General features: G+C 38.9%; 1 protein-coding gene across 1 annotated transcript; it reads left to right on the top strand.

Moving 5' to 3' along the window:
- The first annotated feature begins 8,628 nt into the window (after positions 1-8,628).
- Positions 8,629-10,207, top strand: nr0b1 (nuclear receptor subfamily 0, group B, member 1). The gene is made up of 2 exons (XM_027168434.2): positions 8,629-9,315; positions 9,660-10,207. Exons 1-2 carry the CDS (start codon positions 8,685-8,687, stop codon positions 9,899-9,901), a joined length of 873 nt encoding a protein of 290 aa, XP_027024235.1. The 5' UTR covers positions 8,629-8,684; the 3' UTR covers positions 9,902-10,207.
- The last annotated feature ends 7,955 nt before the right edge of the window (positions 10,208-18,162 follow it).

Genomic DNA, 18,162 nt, shown 5'->3' with positions numbered 1-18,162 from the left:
ACTTAAATAAGCCATTGAGCTCTCCAACTGAACTAAAGGCAGACATCAGTAACTACTAACTATTTACTTAACTCTTATTAGACTTTGGCTGTTTGGCTATGTATGGCCAGTGCTTTTTTCTCTTGGTGAATCTCTACCCACTTACTTAATCTGGAGGTGGTTTTGGTGTCAACCCTTCCTGAAGCAGACTAGCCATGTAGAATAAGCAAATTGCTCGTTTCCTTACAGTGTTGTTACTCTCTATTTTTGATTTATTGTATGCAAATGGAAGGTAGAACTTGAAAGACAGACACATGAAGAGGGTAGATAAGGAAAAGGTGGAACCTTTGTTTCCTCTCAGTAAAGCTACAAGTGGTGGGCTTTAGCATCAACTTAGCCTTCCCTGGAGTAGAATAGCCATGAAAGATAAGTTGCTATGTTGCTGTTAATTAAGCTCTATACTGCTATATGCCATCTTTGCTGGAGTTGGTGTGGCATTTTCTGTAATTGCTTGAAATAATTTTAAGAGATTAGAACTCTAGCTATGTTCGTCTTCTCTGTGAAAAACTCTTCATGCTAGGGTTAGCATAACCCTCTCGTTCATATAAATGAATTGTCTTACTGTGGCTGACTTTCATTCCTCTTCTTAACAGAGCAAACATCATTATCCACAAAGATTCCTGTCTGACTTCATCTGTCACACTGTTCATCACCATATCAAACTCGAACTCCTCTGTCTGACCTACAGCACATTTCACAGCTGTTACACTCATCTAATAGATATCCTGAACTACTCTGACATACTTCTCCACCACTCCTGACATCCTCATACAGTACCATAGCTCATCTCTAAGCAGCCAAGCAAGCCAAATAAAACGTTAAGGGCTTTCTGGACAAAATGGCACAACAAAACAGTGTTATGTCAAAAAACATCTAGAAAGATAAATACAAAGGTTGTTGGACACACAAAGATGGTAGAGACAAGAAGCAACTGGAGCTCCACCCCATATTTCTAATGTCCATCTTCTTTGGCCAATCTAAAATTTCCCTCTAATACATAATGTTTAGTGTTGTCATATACAGATACGACCTAATTTAATGATCACTGATTATAAAAAGGAGTGCTTTTTGGAGTGCATTTGGATCTCTCCAGCTACTACAGAGTGGCCTCTTGGTTGCTTTGAGGACTAATGGCCTCTTATCTGGTCACTGACTGCTGATGACCTGCATTTGGCCTTCATTATTTAGAGGCATGATTGTACCATATTCTTACAAATTCTTGTTAATAGATTTAATGGTGCCTCTCATTCTAAATGGGCTTAAATGGGGTTATGTGTTATTTAAAATTGTGAGGATGGCTACTACAGATATATACAATTAACAACCAATGTACTGTATTTCCCAATACAAATGATTGAATGTCACTATAAGTACAGCCTGCAACACTATATTTTTATGACAACCTAAGAAATATTGGCAGTGGAATTAATTCTTAGCAATAAAAGATGAGTAACTTGTGTTTAACTCTCTGAATAACTTGTGTTAAAAAAAAAGAGCCCCTTGCTTTTTTACACTGATTAGTGTACTTGACTGGTCTGAGCTTTGATTGGGCATTTCTAAAATTTTGCATGTCCATTCTAATTATTTAGCGATTGAAGTGGCAGTAATCGACCAGTGGTGAATGGGATCTCAAGCATCAGACCCCTTCAATAATGACTGAGGTTAAAGTACTAGAGCTTCACATAACAGAACTGTGTCAAATTTGTGAAAAAATTTGGGACTTACTTGTGAGATGTACAGTACAGCTTTAAGAGGGTCTTCTTGAATACTCTCAAGTGAATGTGCATTTAAATAGAAAAAATTATCTTTATCCGGTCACCGGCTTTCTGAACAGAACTGCAGTAGTGCCAGATTCTATAAATAGGAATATTTAAGTGTATTATATTCATTTTAATACACTGCACATTAACACACAGAGATGAAAACTAAAAATACATTATGCAAACCCACAATTACAGGGCTTGTAGATATTTACTGTACAAGGTATTAACAACACTATTACCTGAAGGATTCTCACTTATTATCCCATTTTAAAAATGAATTTTTTACAACTAAACTAAGCTCAATAATATGAGTGGCATACAAGGGCTAAGTGACCACAGGGAAAGACAGACAGATGGTACTGTAGATGAAGAAAAAGCGAAGAGGATTTTGTTACCAAATTTCTAAGATATTTATTAATATTTTGTAACAAGGAGCTATTCTGACTACATTTAACTATTTTTGGTCACTTTTTGGTGAACTCACCCTCACTCATGCAATTGGTGCACCCTCCCGTGAGCTCCCGTTTGTGGTTAGTCATACAGTACCTGCACATGCAGCACAGAGGCCTGACATGTTGTCATCAATCATAAAGCAAGCATCTCCCTTATCATCAAGATGGCAGAGAAAAAGTAAAAGCAGCATTTAAAATAACTTCTGTTTAATGTTTTTATGGGATATGTGACAAAAAGCAAATACTACTGTACTGTCACACTTTATGCCAAGATGTTAGATATAAACATACGTTGACCACCAAGCACACAGTTAAACATTGTAAAATATAAACTATAAAATTGACTAGCTCTTGGGACTATGAACTTCATCCTTCACTTAAGATATGGATGGTTAACTTGTGGCAAAACCTGTTGTGAATTACAGTCTTCCACATGACGTAATTAAAAAAAAAAACTTGGTCAACGACATCATTTGAGGAGAAGGAAGAGCCCACTAAAGACCTTTCTTTCATGTTTTAAGATTAGCACGCATTTACTATATGGTGCATTAGTGGAAGTGGTAGCTCAGTGGCCTACTAATCAGAAGGTCAAGAGTTCGAATCCCAAGTCCACCAACCTGCCACTACTGAGCAAGGCCTTTATCCCTCAATTTTTCAGCTGTATAAAAAATGCTTTTGTATGACATACATATGTACACTCGTATAAAGTGTGATGGAGGGTGGTTCTAGAAATTTTCAGTGTTTTGAAATGTTTATCTCAGTGCAACACATAGATTGGATGAAATGTCTTCAAATATCTATACAAGCTTGCTAGCAATCACTGGTTATTATAAAATGAGTGCATTTGCCTTACTTCAGCTCCTCTCTTAGTTGCTACCGATTATTAATCTTACCCATTCCTGAACACTTTTGGCCTCCATTAGTTAGTGTCTAAAAATCCTTAAAAATGCTTAATATGCAAAGCACAACATATACCATTAATACCCTTAATACATCTACATACATTTTACTAGCCTCGATGTTATTGCTTTCAGCATACATATTTTAGACCTAGCTGACAAGGCACAAGCGACTGGTGGGTGCAGGGAAAGACACACACAAGAAGGATTTATCAAAGTCAATAGGCTCTTGTTTTATTTCAAGTGGTGTCAAATACAAACAGAACCAAGATACATGTAATTGATTATGAATTTTAGAAATGACATTTAAAAATGTTGATTTAGGTTTTGTAAATCTAAAAATCTGAAAATATACTTTATAAAGAAACATTTTTTGGAATTTGATTTGTAAATAAACAAAATCCACTCACACCTCCACACACACACACACACACACACACACACACACACACACACACACACACACACACAGGTTTTAATTCTTTACAAGTTACCTTTAATATTTGGAAAAGTACAAATAATAAGTCTTTTCAGGCAGCTGATGGAACTCAAACAGGCTCAAGACCCAGACAAGGGTCAGGTGACGCACAAAACATAACAACTTAAACTTGTGCAGCGAACAAGAGAAAACCGGAAACATAATAATAATAATAATAATAATAATAATAATAATAATAATAATAATAATAATAATAATAATAATAAACTCTGTATTGCTGTTATTACTGAATGTTCTTCTTACCCCAACACGCACTTACACACACACACACACACACACACACACACACACACACACACACACACACACACACACACACACACACACACACACACACACACACAAATGAATTTCCTCTCCCAAAGCTCTGTAAGTTACAGACAGAAAGGCAGAAGCCCTTGAAAGGAGGACTTTTCAATTTGTAAGTCTCTCAGCCACAAGGTCGCCTCAGTTTATGGGTAAAGTCATAGAAGCAAGGAGGGAGAAAATCAAACTAGTTACTATAGTAACAGGCAGAACTCACAACACAACAGGGATAAAAGGAATTCACATAAAATCAGGGAAATACTTTGTTTTGTTTCAGCTTTTGATTTATGTATATAAAACCAACTACTTTGTTTTTTAAGGTCCTCAAGGATGCTGCAATTCATTTTTGTGAATTTCTCACTCTCATGAGGTCATGACAACCTGGCTGGATGCTTCTGGCATGTCTGAGTGTGTCCAAGCAAGGCAAGAGCAGAGGATACGGCTTCTTATTAATGGTGAATATTTATCTGTGTAAACTAAATTGCTGCTTTATTCCAACATTTTACTGTAATAATCATTAATATAATATCACTGAAAAATGATTGTAGTCATGCATTGTTTCATTTACAATTTAATTCAACTTACTTGTATAGCACTTTTAAGAATGGAAATTGTCTCAAAGCAGCTATATAAAAAAACTAGAATAAAGCATATACAGTTTAAAATTAAATAAATGTTTATCCTTAATATTTATCCCTAATGATCAAGCCTGAGGAGACAGTGGCAAATAAAAACTCCCTGAGGTGATATGAGGAAGAAACCTTGAGATGAACCAGACTCAGAAGGGAAACTCATCCTCATTTGGGTGACACAGGACAGGAAATAATGTAGATGAAAATAATGTCATTTCTACAACAGTTTATAATCGAGTGGAATTGTGCAGCCAAGAGCTCCTGAGGAACTAATGGGTCAGTGTAACATTAATTGTTTCCTGACAAATTTTGTCATCTAATTGTGGCAAAATAAATAGTGGTACATGCCATAAACAAATACCTCAGCTTATTATTTCTGATATTATGTATTAGTCAATATTTTTTACTGCAGCAAAATAACTTCTAAAGCACTTCTGTCTTTCATCCTACTAAGCTAAGAATTTTTTCCTCTTCCCTTATTCAATGATGAAATATTTTGGGCTAGTTGCAAGTGTTCTGTGTTTTGTTTATAAATTGTCTGGTTGTTCAATTCACCTTGAATTGTATAGAGATTTTAACAGCAGACAACAGTGAACTGTGTCACAAAGATCTGTTAATTTTTTTTTTTTATTTAATCAATACTGTCTCCAAATAATCCTTTTTTGATCCACAAGTTTATAAACTAAAATGTGTGTTGATATATGGATAGGAGCAGCTTTTAGATGGCACAGAATATTCACTGAATCAAGGGTGAGGCTTGGTCATGTAAAAACCACCAAACCACCAACAAAACAAACAAGCAAAGAAACATACAAAAAAAAAAAAAACAACAACAACCAACCAACCAACCAACTAACCAACCAAACAAAGAAACAAAGAAACATACAAACAAACAAACAAACAACCAATAAACAATCAACCAATCAAACAAACAATCAGTCAACCAGCTAATCAAACAAGCAACCAACCAAACAATCAAGTTAAAAAAAAACAGTCAACCAAACAAGCAACCAACAAAACAAACAAGCAAGCAACCAGCCAACCAACCAATCAAGCAAACAAACAACCAATCAACCAACCAACAACCAATCAACCAACTTACAAAACAAACAAGCAAAGAAACAACCAACCAACCAAACAATGAAACATACAAACAACCAATAAACAATCAACCAATCAAACAAACAAACAATCAGTCAACCAAACAAACAAGAAGCAACCAACCAAACAATCAAGCAAACAATCAACCAACCAAACAACCAAGCAAAAAAACAATCAACCAACCAACCAAGCAAACAAACAATCAACCAACCAAAAAAAACAATCCAGTTTAAAAAAAAACAATCAACCAAACAAACAATCAAGCAAACAGACAACCAACAAAACAATCAATAAACAAATACATAGTTGTATACCTCACATAGAAGAGTGAAAATATTTTCCCAGTTTGTTGGGGAAGTCAGGGTCAGGGTCAGGGCACAGGATCAGCCATAATAGAGGACCCCTGGAGATGAGTGAATCAGTTAAAGGCCTTGCTTAAGGGCCCAACAGTGGCAGCTTAGTGGTGCTTTGATCTTTGAGCCATTACTGCCCTTTCCAACCTTCTTGCACATTTACTTTTCTGGTGTAGGGATTGTCAGGCATTTCATCTGGAATCAGGTTATGAGCTGTTTTGTCTGCATCATGATGCTACATCATATTACTAAAGAACAGCATAAAGATTGATGGTAAGATTATGCTAGAGAACAGAAATGCGTTGAAATTACATGGCATGGATTGCATTCACGAGGCTCATCAATGGCATAAAATGCTCTTTGTATAATTTTTCACAGAAATTATACATAACACGCTCGTTACACAAATAGAGAGTTAAGAAAAGAAAGACCTTGTGATGATTATCATTCAGAATGGAAATTCAGTAAATAAGGATTTTCAGTAAATAAGGATTTTTTAACTTACTGTTTGCAATGTAATTAGACTTAATTAAGGGTCAGAGAAAATTGTGCATGTCTCTCCGAGGATTACTCTGCCCCTTTGCACAGGGCACCAGAACTCATTGAACGCTTTAATAAGGATAAGACCCACCGAATAATTTTTGTTCACGTGCTATTGTTCCATCTCATTGTTAGTGCACATGCACGACTCTGTCTTTTTCAGTTTCACTCCTAATGTTAACCTAGAGGTAGAGTAGTAGAAGTAGAAGCACAGTGAAATTCTTTCTTCGCATATCCTAACTTTGGAGATTAGGGCATGAGCACAGGGTCAGCCATGATACAGCACCCCTGGAGCAGTGAGGGTTAAGAGTCTTGCTCAAGGGCCCAACAGTAGTAGCTTGGCAGTGCTGGGGCTTGAACCATGATCTTCCAATCAACAACCACTCCCTCCACTGCCCCTTATGGAGTTTTACATAACACATCAGACTGGCATGCTCACTTTGTCATCATATCATGTTAGGTTTTTTCTTGGATGGAGATATTTTCAAGAACGCTGTTTGTGTGGGCAGGATTATAAAAAAACAACTTAAAAATAACAGTATAATTGAGAACAGGCCCTTAGATTCAAGCTGAAATGCTTAGACAAATATACTAGTGGTTTATGAGTGACTGTTGTTAGGACAATTCCAATTTAAAGTTAAATTACAGAGGTCACAGGGAGAAGACAGTATGAGCGATGGTTTTCAAGTTTGGCTCTTCAAGTCACCAACAAGAACATGACCCAGAAAAGAATGTACACAGTTTTACTGAATGCCATTAAGAGCTATAATCAAAGGCAAAATTCTAATTTCCCAGAGATGCTTGCTTGTCAGACTTGGAGACCTTGAGCAGAAGCTCAGCTGGATACAAAACACTCTGTGTGTGTGTGTGTGTGTGTGTGTGTGTGTGTGTGTGTGTGTGTGTGTGTGTGTGTGTGTGTGTGTGTGTGTGTGTGTGTGTGTTTGGAAGGGAAGGGAAGGGGAGGGGATAAAGAAGACTGTGAAGACTGTTTACTTGACATTGGCCTTGATATAAATGGTAAAAACAGGGGGGGTCTCTTTCAAATAAATCAATTGTGCAAGTACACATTTATCTCACAATATTCTAATGCTCTGTGACTGCTTTCATGCCCTACATGCAGGCTTGTCCTTCAGGCCATTCAGATCCAAAAGCTTTGCCTTGATATGAATTTGTCTGTCTCTCAAACATTAGCACAATAAGTGTGACCCTGGGCTTCAAAGTTTCTCTGATAATGTAACATCTATTCCTTTGTAAACATCTTTGTTCTTGTATTATATGCAAAAAAAGTAAATAAATAACCATGAAACAAGTACATGTAAGCAATACAATAAAATGATGATGTTTAAGAACATTTCTCCCTCAGCATTCGAGACAATGAAACGTTTCTAATGATTGCTAATTTGCTAACTTATACAGATCAAATTGGATTTTGTTTTTTAGACAAAAGAAAAGACAGGAAATAGTCACCCAGCAATAGTAACTTATCGTTTTACTCTATATCACAAAAACATGATACACTTGGGGAAAAATCTAAAGCGAAGCAGGACATGTGGTTCTTTCTTCCTCCTCTCTCTGGTGTTTCTTGCTCTTTCTATGTCAGTTCCCTTTGAGAGAGCCTGAGAGGTTTAATAGATGACCATAATTAAAGCTGGCTCGGTAAGAGACTGAGAATAAAAGTGTGAATGAAAGTAAATGAGTTTACTTCCTGCCCAGTCTGAAGTGTCTGGACACAGAGACACACAGACAGACTGAGACACAGACACACACAGAGTGGACTTTATTTTGGCAATGGATTTGTGTAGATATGCAAATGTAAGAACTATATAGGAAAATGATGCACTATTTAAGAGCAAAACAAAACATTAGAGAATACAGAATTTTAAAATGATGATTATGGTGGTTTCATAATGATGATGATGATGATGATGATGATGATGATGATGATGATGATGATGATGATGATGATGATAAGAGTCCTGCCCCCAGTGTTATGGGATCAGCTGCTGTGTGCGTGCGTCAGAGTGGGTGGTGTTGTCGGGAGCGCCGTTTAAAAACTCTTTAACTAGTCGGCGTTGGGGAGGGAGTAAGCACACGGCGGCGATGCATGGAAGTGAGCAGAGGAAGAGACATCTGTTCCAGTCAGGACGCTCAGCGAGCATGGCTCATTCGGAGAGGTGTGAATGTGGCGGCGAGCGGCGACACCCGAGCATTCTGTACAGCCTGCTGCAGAAGGAAAGCGCCCCGTGCGCGACCGCGCGAGTGCCTCGCAGCGCCAGGTTCACCGTGTCGCCACGCACGTGCGCGTGCGGTGTCGCGAGGCCGGTAGCGCTGCGCTCCCCGCACGCGACGTGCGCCGCGGCCTCGGCTGTGCTCGCCAAGACGCTGCGCTTCGTCAAGGGCGTGCCGTGTTTCGGTGAGCTGCCCGCTTGCGACCAGCGCGCTCTGGTGCGCAGTGGCTGGGCGCCGTTGCTTGTGCTCGGAATGGCGCAGGACGGACTGGATTTCGAGACCCGCGAGAGCACCGAACCCAGCATGCTGCAGCGCCTCCTCACCGGTGCGCACGAGCGGCCCGCCAGCCCGCGCGACCACGGCGCTAACATCATTGACGGTGGTGGCGGGGTGGCGCTGGCCGAGGCCCAGGGCATTAAAGCCTTCCTCAGCAAGTGCTGGGACCTCGATATCAGCACCAAGGAATACGCCTACTTAAAAGGAGCCATTCTGTTTAACCCAGGTGAGAAAAAGTTACAGTAACCATTATTAACACAAAACAGCTGGGAACATCTGTACACAATAATAATAATAATAATAATAATAATAATAATAATAATAATAATAATAATAATAAATGTGACAGCATCAACAATAATATAATCATATAACTAATGTATCTCCTTTGGTATATTCTAATTCTTATTCTTACTTTATTGGATATGCAAGCACAAGTTTGTAGATATATATATGTATATATATATATATATTCTACTTTTTTCTTGTGTGTGTGTGTATGTGTGTGTGTGTGCGCGTGTGTGTGCGCGTGTGTGTGCGCGTGTGTGTGTGCGCGTGCTGTTTTCACAGATATTGCCGGACTGCAGTGTCAGCATTACATCCAGGCTCTGCAGAGCGAAGCGCACCAGGCTCTTAATGAACATGTCAAACTGATTCACAGAGGAGACACCACGAGGTTTGCCAAACTCTTCATTGCCCTCTCAATGCTACGATCCATCAACGCCAACGTCGTGGCAGGGCTCTTCTTCAGACCCGTTATTGGCACAGTAAACATGGAAGAACTTCTCCTCGAGATGTTTTATGGAAAGTAGAAAGCCACACTCCTCAGCCGACCTGACAGGTCTCCTCCAAGAGGGACAGTGAGCAGAGACCGTGACCTGAGGCTTTCATACACACAAATTTTTACACATGCTATTTTTGTACAATATTTCCTTGGACTCTCTTCCCTTATTGCCTTCTGAGTTGAACTCATTGCTGAATCCAAAATCTAACTTTATCCTTTTTCTGGGAAATAGCTTTACATTGTTTTCTTTAATCGAGCTTTTATGTGTTGTTTTGTACAGCCATATTATGAAACAGACTATTTATTTGAGTATATTTAAACTTTAAAAACTGTTCTAGGCCTATGTGTTTATTGTTCCGTTGACCTCAATGAGCAGTGCACACATGCATATATTCCAACACAACCTTTCTATAGTTATGGAGCCTGGTTTTCAGCATTGAATACAGTTACTCGGTTAAGAAAGTGACACAAATTGGAAAAAAAAGAAATAGAAAATAAAATTGAATGAGAAATTGAAAATAATCTTACCAGAAGAGGGCAATGTGAGCTTACAAACCTGAAGAGCTAAAGCGAGGAGGTGAAACCTCCCTGATGGCAGAGAATACACCTTCACATTTCTGTTTCAGCCAAAATGCATATCAGTTTGAACAAACTACCGTTTGACCAAACAAAGTGCTGGAACACAGGCACTGAAGTGTAAAACATTATGTTGTGTCCTTGTGACAGGATTGGATATGCATGGGTGATTTGGGACAGGACACCATATGTTGTGCTGTGAAAGCATTAGTCATAGCAGTGTAAAGTAAAATGCTTAAGGCAACCTGGCACCTTGACTTTTTTTTTTTTTTTTTTTTTGAGAGAGAGAGAGAGAGAGAGAGAGAGAGAGAGAGAGAGAGAGTAAAAGATGGAGTTGAAAAAAATATTAAAACAAAAGCCTGAAATATTAAAATATTAGCTCAGAGGTGTGTGGTTTGTGGTCTGCACTCTGTTGAAACATAATAATCTGTCACACATTCTTGGAAAAATAGGTGAAACAACAAACATGAAAAAAAAAAAAATCACCACAAAGTCTAGTGTTATTTAATTACATATCCAGGTCCATGGTCCAATTCTGAGCCTCGGGTTCTCTCTGTGCAGAGTTTTCCATACAAGGGCTCTCCTCTAACCCGAAATATGCCTTATATTGTGTGATTTATATTCTAAATTGTAAATTATCCCCATGTGTGAATGTATGTGTGTGGTAACTGGTAATGGACTTGTATGTTCTCAGGGATAGATTCCTACTCCACCGCAACCCTGATCATTTACATTTCTGGGATTTGGCACACACTTTTTATCTTACGGCTTACATTTATCTCATTTACACAGCTGATCATTTAAGGTTTAAGGGCCTTACTCAGGGGCCCAGGAGTGGTAGCTTTGTGTTCCCGGGGTTTGTACTCAGGACCTTCCGTTCAGTAGTCCAACTCTTTAACCACTGGGCTACCACTTCCCCTCTGATCAGGAAACATAATACAGCTACTGAAGTTGCAGTAATGAATAAAGGGGGGAAATGTAAAATTCAAAAGACACTGTAAGGCAATTATACGCTACCATCGGTATTGTAGTGCACATTAGAAACAGCACACTGATCTTGTTACGCTGTGAGTCGATACAGTGGCGAACGCTATCCGCAGTACACAATCCATAGCGACTCTGAGCAGATGATGTCTGAGCGCTCTGCTGAACATCACTCTCCTTTCTGAATTCAACACTCACTCTTGGATGGTGAAATATGTCCCTCCACTCAATCTACAGCAGCTCAAGTTAAAGTCAGTGTTTGACACTCGCTTTCTCTTACACACACACACACACACACACACACACACACACACACACACACACACACACACACACACACACACACACACACACACACACACACACACACACTGCAGTTCCCCGAGCGATCTCATCTCATTCCCAAGCAGGCAGGAGATCATGACGGATTGATCTGTGGGCCTGCGGTGCTGTCACAGCCCATCCAGTTATGGAAGACCTTTCAGCACATCTCGGCTAATTAATCTGCTCCCCTGAGCCACCAAACTGCGCAGACAGGAAAGTAACTCTCTCTCACTTTCTCTCTATTTCTCTCTCTTTTATTTTTCTCTCTATCCAAGCTTCAACCTGTTAAAATAACATTATGGTGTACATTGCAGTAAACGGAATGTTTCTGAACGCCACGTCATGATGTAAAATTCTCCAAATAAAGATTTAGCATATCATATTTATTTCTTCTTTTCTTATAATAAGCAATACCTTGATTTCAGCTCTGTTCTGGAATTCCCCATCCTGCCATTCCTTCAGCGTCAGCGTTGACTGAAAGCTTCCCATCTGTCCCTCACTCCAGTCTGCTAACCATACGTAAAAACATCTGGATGAAAAGTGATAACAAGCTGTTGGGAACCGCTGCCGGGTGTACAACGACAGCGAATGCCAAACGCTGCTGAAGCTGCAAAGCTTAAAGGACAACTTAACCCAGAAATGGATTGTTAATTACTGCATGCTAGATTGGACCAGTTAACGTGATCAGAAATTTGTATGAGATGCACTGCACATTGTTTGACAGTTTAATACTTAATGAACTTATTGGGCCTGTGTGTGTGTGTGTGTGTGTGTGTGTGTGTGTGTGTGTGTGTGTGTGTGTGTGTGTGTGTGTGTGTGTGTGTGTGTGTGTGTGTGTGTGTGTGTGTGTGTGTGTGTGTGTGTGTGTGTTAAATCTAATTGTGTGTTTTTAAGCTTATACGGTAATAGTAGTCTGTCACATCATGATAGTCATAGACTCACATTCCCAGCAATCACGTGCACTTCCACGCACAGAGTCACCATTTAATCTCTAACGTGTTTTGATTGCGTATTTTTGGTTTATCGCTGTTTCAGTTTGTTCTTGTATGCGAACTAAACATGTCGTGTTCTTGGAGTTTACCAAGCCTGTCTATATGTTCATATGTTCCCAGGTTTTGAATTAAATTTCAGTCTTGTTTAGAGTCTGACTGACATGTGCTTGTTTTTGTTCAGTAATCCATATTCATATGTTCATTTATTTATTTATTTATTTATTTTATGTATATGTATTTTTCTTTGCTATACCTAATTTTGTGACGCTCTTAAACTTACCGCATTTGCAGCCGACATCCAGGAACGTGTTGGTGAAAATCTCCTCTGTTTTATAGTGAAAAGGTGGATTTGAAATAAAACATCGACCTTAAAAAAAAAAAAAAAACTACTGCTTTGATTTGTAGATTTGTAGGAAATCCATAAACGTGAATCAGCTTCAATTTTATTCACAATGACTTGTTTATGTAGAGCGCAGATTAGATCTTGAAAAAGAATTTGATGAAAATATCAGAAATCTGCTGACAATTAGGAGACAATAAACAAATAGAATGGAAAATAAAGCAAATAAAGCAAATGCTGAAATCAAGATTATATGTATACTCAAAGTCACTCTTGATACAGATACCTTTTAAGGGCTTACTGGATAAACAGAGGTCAGAGGCTAAAAAGAGTCAAGCAGATTTTTACCCCTTTTTGATAAACAAAGTGTAGAAGATTTGATTGTAGAGCAGAAAGAACTGATCTTCATTTACCACACAACAATTTCAATGGAAAAACAAAAAAACAACAACAACAACATTGGCTACAGATATAGATAAAGCACATGACCTTGAACAAACCATCTGTTTATTATTCAATCAGCTCACTGTGTTTTATCCATAAGAGCATATACTGTATATATATATGTGTCAGGGCATTTGAATAAATTTAAATACTCCTTTTTTTTAAATTATAATTTAGCTAGTAAAATCCTTCAGTGTTTAATCATTAATTGACGTTACACAATATCTGAGCTTCGGCATTTGGCCCGAGGACAAGCAGACTATTATCAGAGTGCTGATATAAGGTCATGAACAGTAAGATGGAAAAAAGGGGGAAATGAATGCTTTTAAACGGATGTGAATGGTTTCCTTCATGTAAGTGTGTCTTACATTTGAATGACATTTAACCTTTTTTTTTCAGATATAGGTTAGGATATGAAATATTACATAATCATACATCATTACTGAGTAATTAAAATGTCAATCATTCATAGTGGAGATATCTGGAGCCTTTATATAGCATGCTAGCTGTAGAATGGGATGCGTCTCATGAGTCTCTTCATGTCAGATTTTTATTGAAAAGTAGGATTAATTTTGTCTTCAGTGGCTCAGGAGCATAATTGTACTGTAATACAACCAGGAGACAGTGACAGGTGATCACATTCCACTGAGGAAGGTTTTTAATTAGCCAAAGAGTTTTTTTTCCTCCCCTCCTCCCTGTCTCACTCCCTCGCTCTGTCTTTCTCTCTCTTGCTGTGCCTCATACAGGAACACACTGTTACCTGTCAAAAAACTCTCAAAACAGCTCTTCACACAGTGCGCTACGAGCACTGATCTACTACTTGTGCCAATTAAGAAGCCCTCTGATAGATTCTCCTCTTTTGCACCTGACAGACCCACGTTCCTCGATTCCAGCGGGATTTCCATTCCGGCTAATTTCGTTAATTTCCTCCAGCTGTTGTGTGAGATTTATTCAACTCCTCTAGGGACAAGAACGCCATGGTGTGCGTTAAGGAACAGGCCATGCTAAGATCTCACCAAGTCCATCCATCCATCCACACACACACACACACACACACACTGTCTCGGAATAAATCACGCTACATTACTTCATATGTCTCTGCTTATTACAGTCTCTCATCTCAGACCCCTGGACAGGCCAGATTTTCTTCCCACTTAAACCTATAATTGCAGAAGATCATAATGAGCTAATTATTTGTCTCCATGCTAGTAAAAGCACAGCTGTCATCGTGCAAAGGCTGTCGCCATCACCAGTCACCACGGAAACCGTGCTATCGCTATCTAGCTGAGAATTCTGACCTTGACGACATGCTGTGATTCAGAGATAAATCTTAGATTAGGAGAAGAAGGATGGAAGAATAAAGTCTCCTTAATGAGTTCTGAAAGAAGGACCCACACACAGATTTAATGTGAGGAAGGAAAGGACGCAGGGTGGCTTCTTTAGTGATTGGATTGAAATAAACTCCAGCGTGTCGTCCCTCTGAAAACTCAACACCCGACAGATCAGAAATCAATCTGCCAAGCCAAATAGACCCGTACAAACAAGCCTCACATTCACGACCAGGATATCATCAAATTGAATTTGTTGATGTTTGTTGGCATTTGTGCAATGCAATGACCTTTCAGTTACCATTTCCAATCTCAATGTACTTTGATCTGTATTAAAATGTATCTAAAAATACTTTGCAATTGATTTAATATGTGTAATACAACATATTCGTCTGGGAGTCTGAGAAAGCCAGTTGCATGCTGTCCTGGCTGGAAAAATGTCCTCAGCTTTTGAATAACACACATTAATATCACATTGTTGTCCTCGTCAAGCAAAAAAAGAGATCACTGAAACCACTAAAGTTAGGTTAAGGACTGTTCAAAATATTAATAAAAACCTGGAAGGATTGGAGTGAACCATCATCTTTAATGATACTGAATGATCATGTTCGGAGATCACTTAAACGTTTGGTGAGCTCAGATCAACAGTAGGACTCACAGCTGTGATTAATAGTGAAAGTTAAAACATTTCCACATGTACAATATGAAGAGAATTCAAGGGAGTGGGAATAAACAGCTGTGTAGACTTAAGAACACCACTTACAGAATCAGTGAGATTGAACAGCATAAAGATTGGAATCCGGAGCAATAGAAAAAGGTCATATGATCTGTCATATGATTCTTACCTGTGCAACAGGGTAAGAAGAGAGGCAGGTAAAGTTAGGCACCCGTCTTTAGAGCCAGAGTCAGTGCCAGTGTAATGATCAGGGAGTGTTTCAGTTGCTCAGGTTTAGATTCTGCAATGTTATGTGCCAAAAAAATAGGTCAGCTGACTACCTGAATATACTGAATGACCAGGTTTTTCCTTTAATGGATTTTCTTTCTTTTTCTGACGACACAGCCATGTTCTATGATGACAATGCCAAAATGCAACTGGCTCAGTTGTGGACAGAAATCGGTGATGTGACATTTCATAAGCGGTTTGACAAAATATTATCATGTGTGACTTTTTTTAGTCTAGGAATAAATACAGTGTATAATATACAGTATAAGATGGTAATATATAGTATTGTTATTTTTCTGTTCACTCATCTTTATCTTCATCAAGCACTTTATCCCGGTCAAGTTTTTTGGTGGATCTGGATCCAAACCTGGGAACGCTGGGATTGAACCAGGTATACCGAATAAACTGCTTATTTTGCAACATCAATACAGTATATTTCTTTGTGTGTGCCTGCAGTACATCAGCATGCTTGTTGAATAGCTTTGCCTGTGATATCCAGCGGTCCTACAGAAGATGATAAGAGCTACACGCTGACCTAAACTGTAGCCTGAGGCTATAAGATGTCTGATAGGACCGGAGAAAGCAAGCATTTGATAAGTTTAACCACAGCCCAAGAGGCACAGATGTATCAGGAGAAAGAAGTACGACCTGAAGCACAGCTTGCCTTTGTCAGTAAATTGTCTGTAAGTTCACGCTGATGCCTGAGGGGGAAAAAAATAGAATAAAATCTATATCAAATAGAAACTCTTTAATATTCCTCCACATAAAGGTACATTTATTACATTAAATACTGATTAAATGAATGCCCACTGTCCCAAATTAGGAGAATAGCTCTTTTACAGTAAGATCACGTCTTGTGAAGAGTTAAGGAGTTTATACCAACTAACACCTTCTGACACACAACGACACAGTAAGCTGACATCTGTGGTGAAGGAAGAGATGTGTGTGTGTGTGTGTGTGTGTGTGTGTGTGTGTGTGTGTGTGTGTGTGTGTGTGTGTGTGTGTGTGTGTGTGTGTATCCTGCAGCCTTATAAATCCACTGGAGCTAACGCACTGTGTCACTGTGCGCGTTTGTGAACTGAAAGATTGTATTCTGATATTCTCCCTCTCTCATCTCTTCTCTCTCCCTCTTTCTCTCATCAGAGCCTATAACTCAAAGGCTTGCTGTAAAACTGGGACCGAGCGATCAATAGGACTCTTCATTCTGCTCTGCTTCCCCCAGACCTCAGCTGCTGAATTTCTCTCTCATACACACACTTACACACACACACACACACACACACACACACACACACACACACACACACACACACACACACACACACACACACACACACACACACACACACACACACACACACTTGCAAATGCTTATTAGAGTCCCAGGGACCCTTTACTAGGTACAGAGAGCATTGATTTGCATGTGCACCTGGGTATAAGTGTCCTTATTTGCATTCTTTTTTTTTTCATAGCGTGAATTATTTTGCATGATTTTGTGCTCTGATATCGTGATGTTGTGATGATGCAACGTCTCTCCTTAGAATTCTACATCTAACTAAAGTTATGTGTTCAGTTTTCTACAGCAGTGCCGCTTGACGCTCAGTGCTGATTGGTCAGGAGATATTGATTACATGTCTTACGGCAGCTCTGACAGTAGTTTTGGATGCAAAAGTTTATATTAATATACACATTGTAAAACTTTGGACAGCAGACGCTCCACATAAACGGATTATAATTGACATGGTGAAGCATTTTGAGTCTGCTGCATGACTGACAATTAAGAATTAGCACAATGATAGTGTGCGGCTACAAGCAAAGAACCTCACGTTGCCTTTTACCAATCCTTTTCTACACTGCCTTAAATTAAAAAATATACATATAAATAAAATGCTTGATCAGAACAGCCTCACCTGAAGCACACGTCCCTGCAATGTGTCACGGTTAGAGATACAGATTCTGAAAGATTTCACCGCTCATAAGGCCATGAAGAAGAGCATCTAATGCTAAGATGCTCTAAAGCATGTGTCAAACCCAAGGCTCCCTGCCAGAAACGGCCCGCTGCCTCATTTCATCCCGCATGATCTATATCGTCTGTAGAAAAAATATACCTTCTAGACGCATTCTGCACATACGGCACTGTTTCATTTTACAGCACCGCAACACGGGTTAAAATCAACACCTACACATCTGCCGAACCTTCTGCAAGTCAGAGCCATGTATAAAAAAAAGGGATCAGGAATGAATTAGGAAATATATTAAAATCACCTTGGGGTACACATACAGTTCAATTTGAATAATCACCAATAAAATCAAATAAAATATTGTTAGTAAAGCATAAACTGACATATCATTTATTTG

Source organism: Tachysurus fulvidraco, chromosome 1 (genome assembly GCF_022655615.1).
Source record: "Tachysurus fulvidraco isolate hzauxx_2018 chromosome 1, HZAU_PFXX_2.0, whole genome shotgun sequence".
NCBI classification, from domain to species: domain Eukaryota; kingdom Metazoa; phylum Chordata; class Actinopteri; order Siluriformes; family Bagridae; genus Tachysurus; species Tachysurus fulvidraco.
The sequence above is the reverse complement of the archived record's forward strand: the minus strand, read 5'-3'. Positions and strand labels throughout refer to the sequence as shown.

Coding starts and splice junctions, on each gene's coding strand:
- nr0b1 (XM_027168434.2), top strand. CDS start 8,685: ATGCATGGAAGTGAGCAGAGGAAGAGACATCTGTTCCAGTCAGGACGC. Junction 9,316..9,659: donor AGCCATTCTGTTTAACCCAG/GTGAGAAAAAGT, acceptor CTGTTTTCACAG/ATATTGCCGGACTGCAGTGT.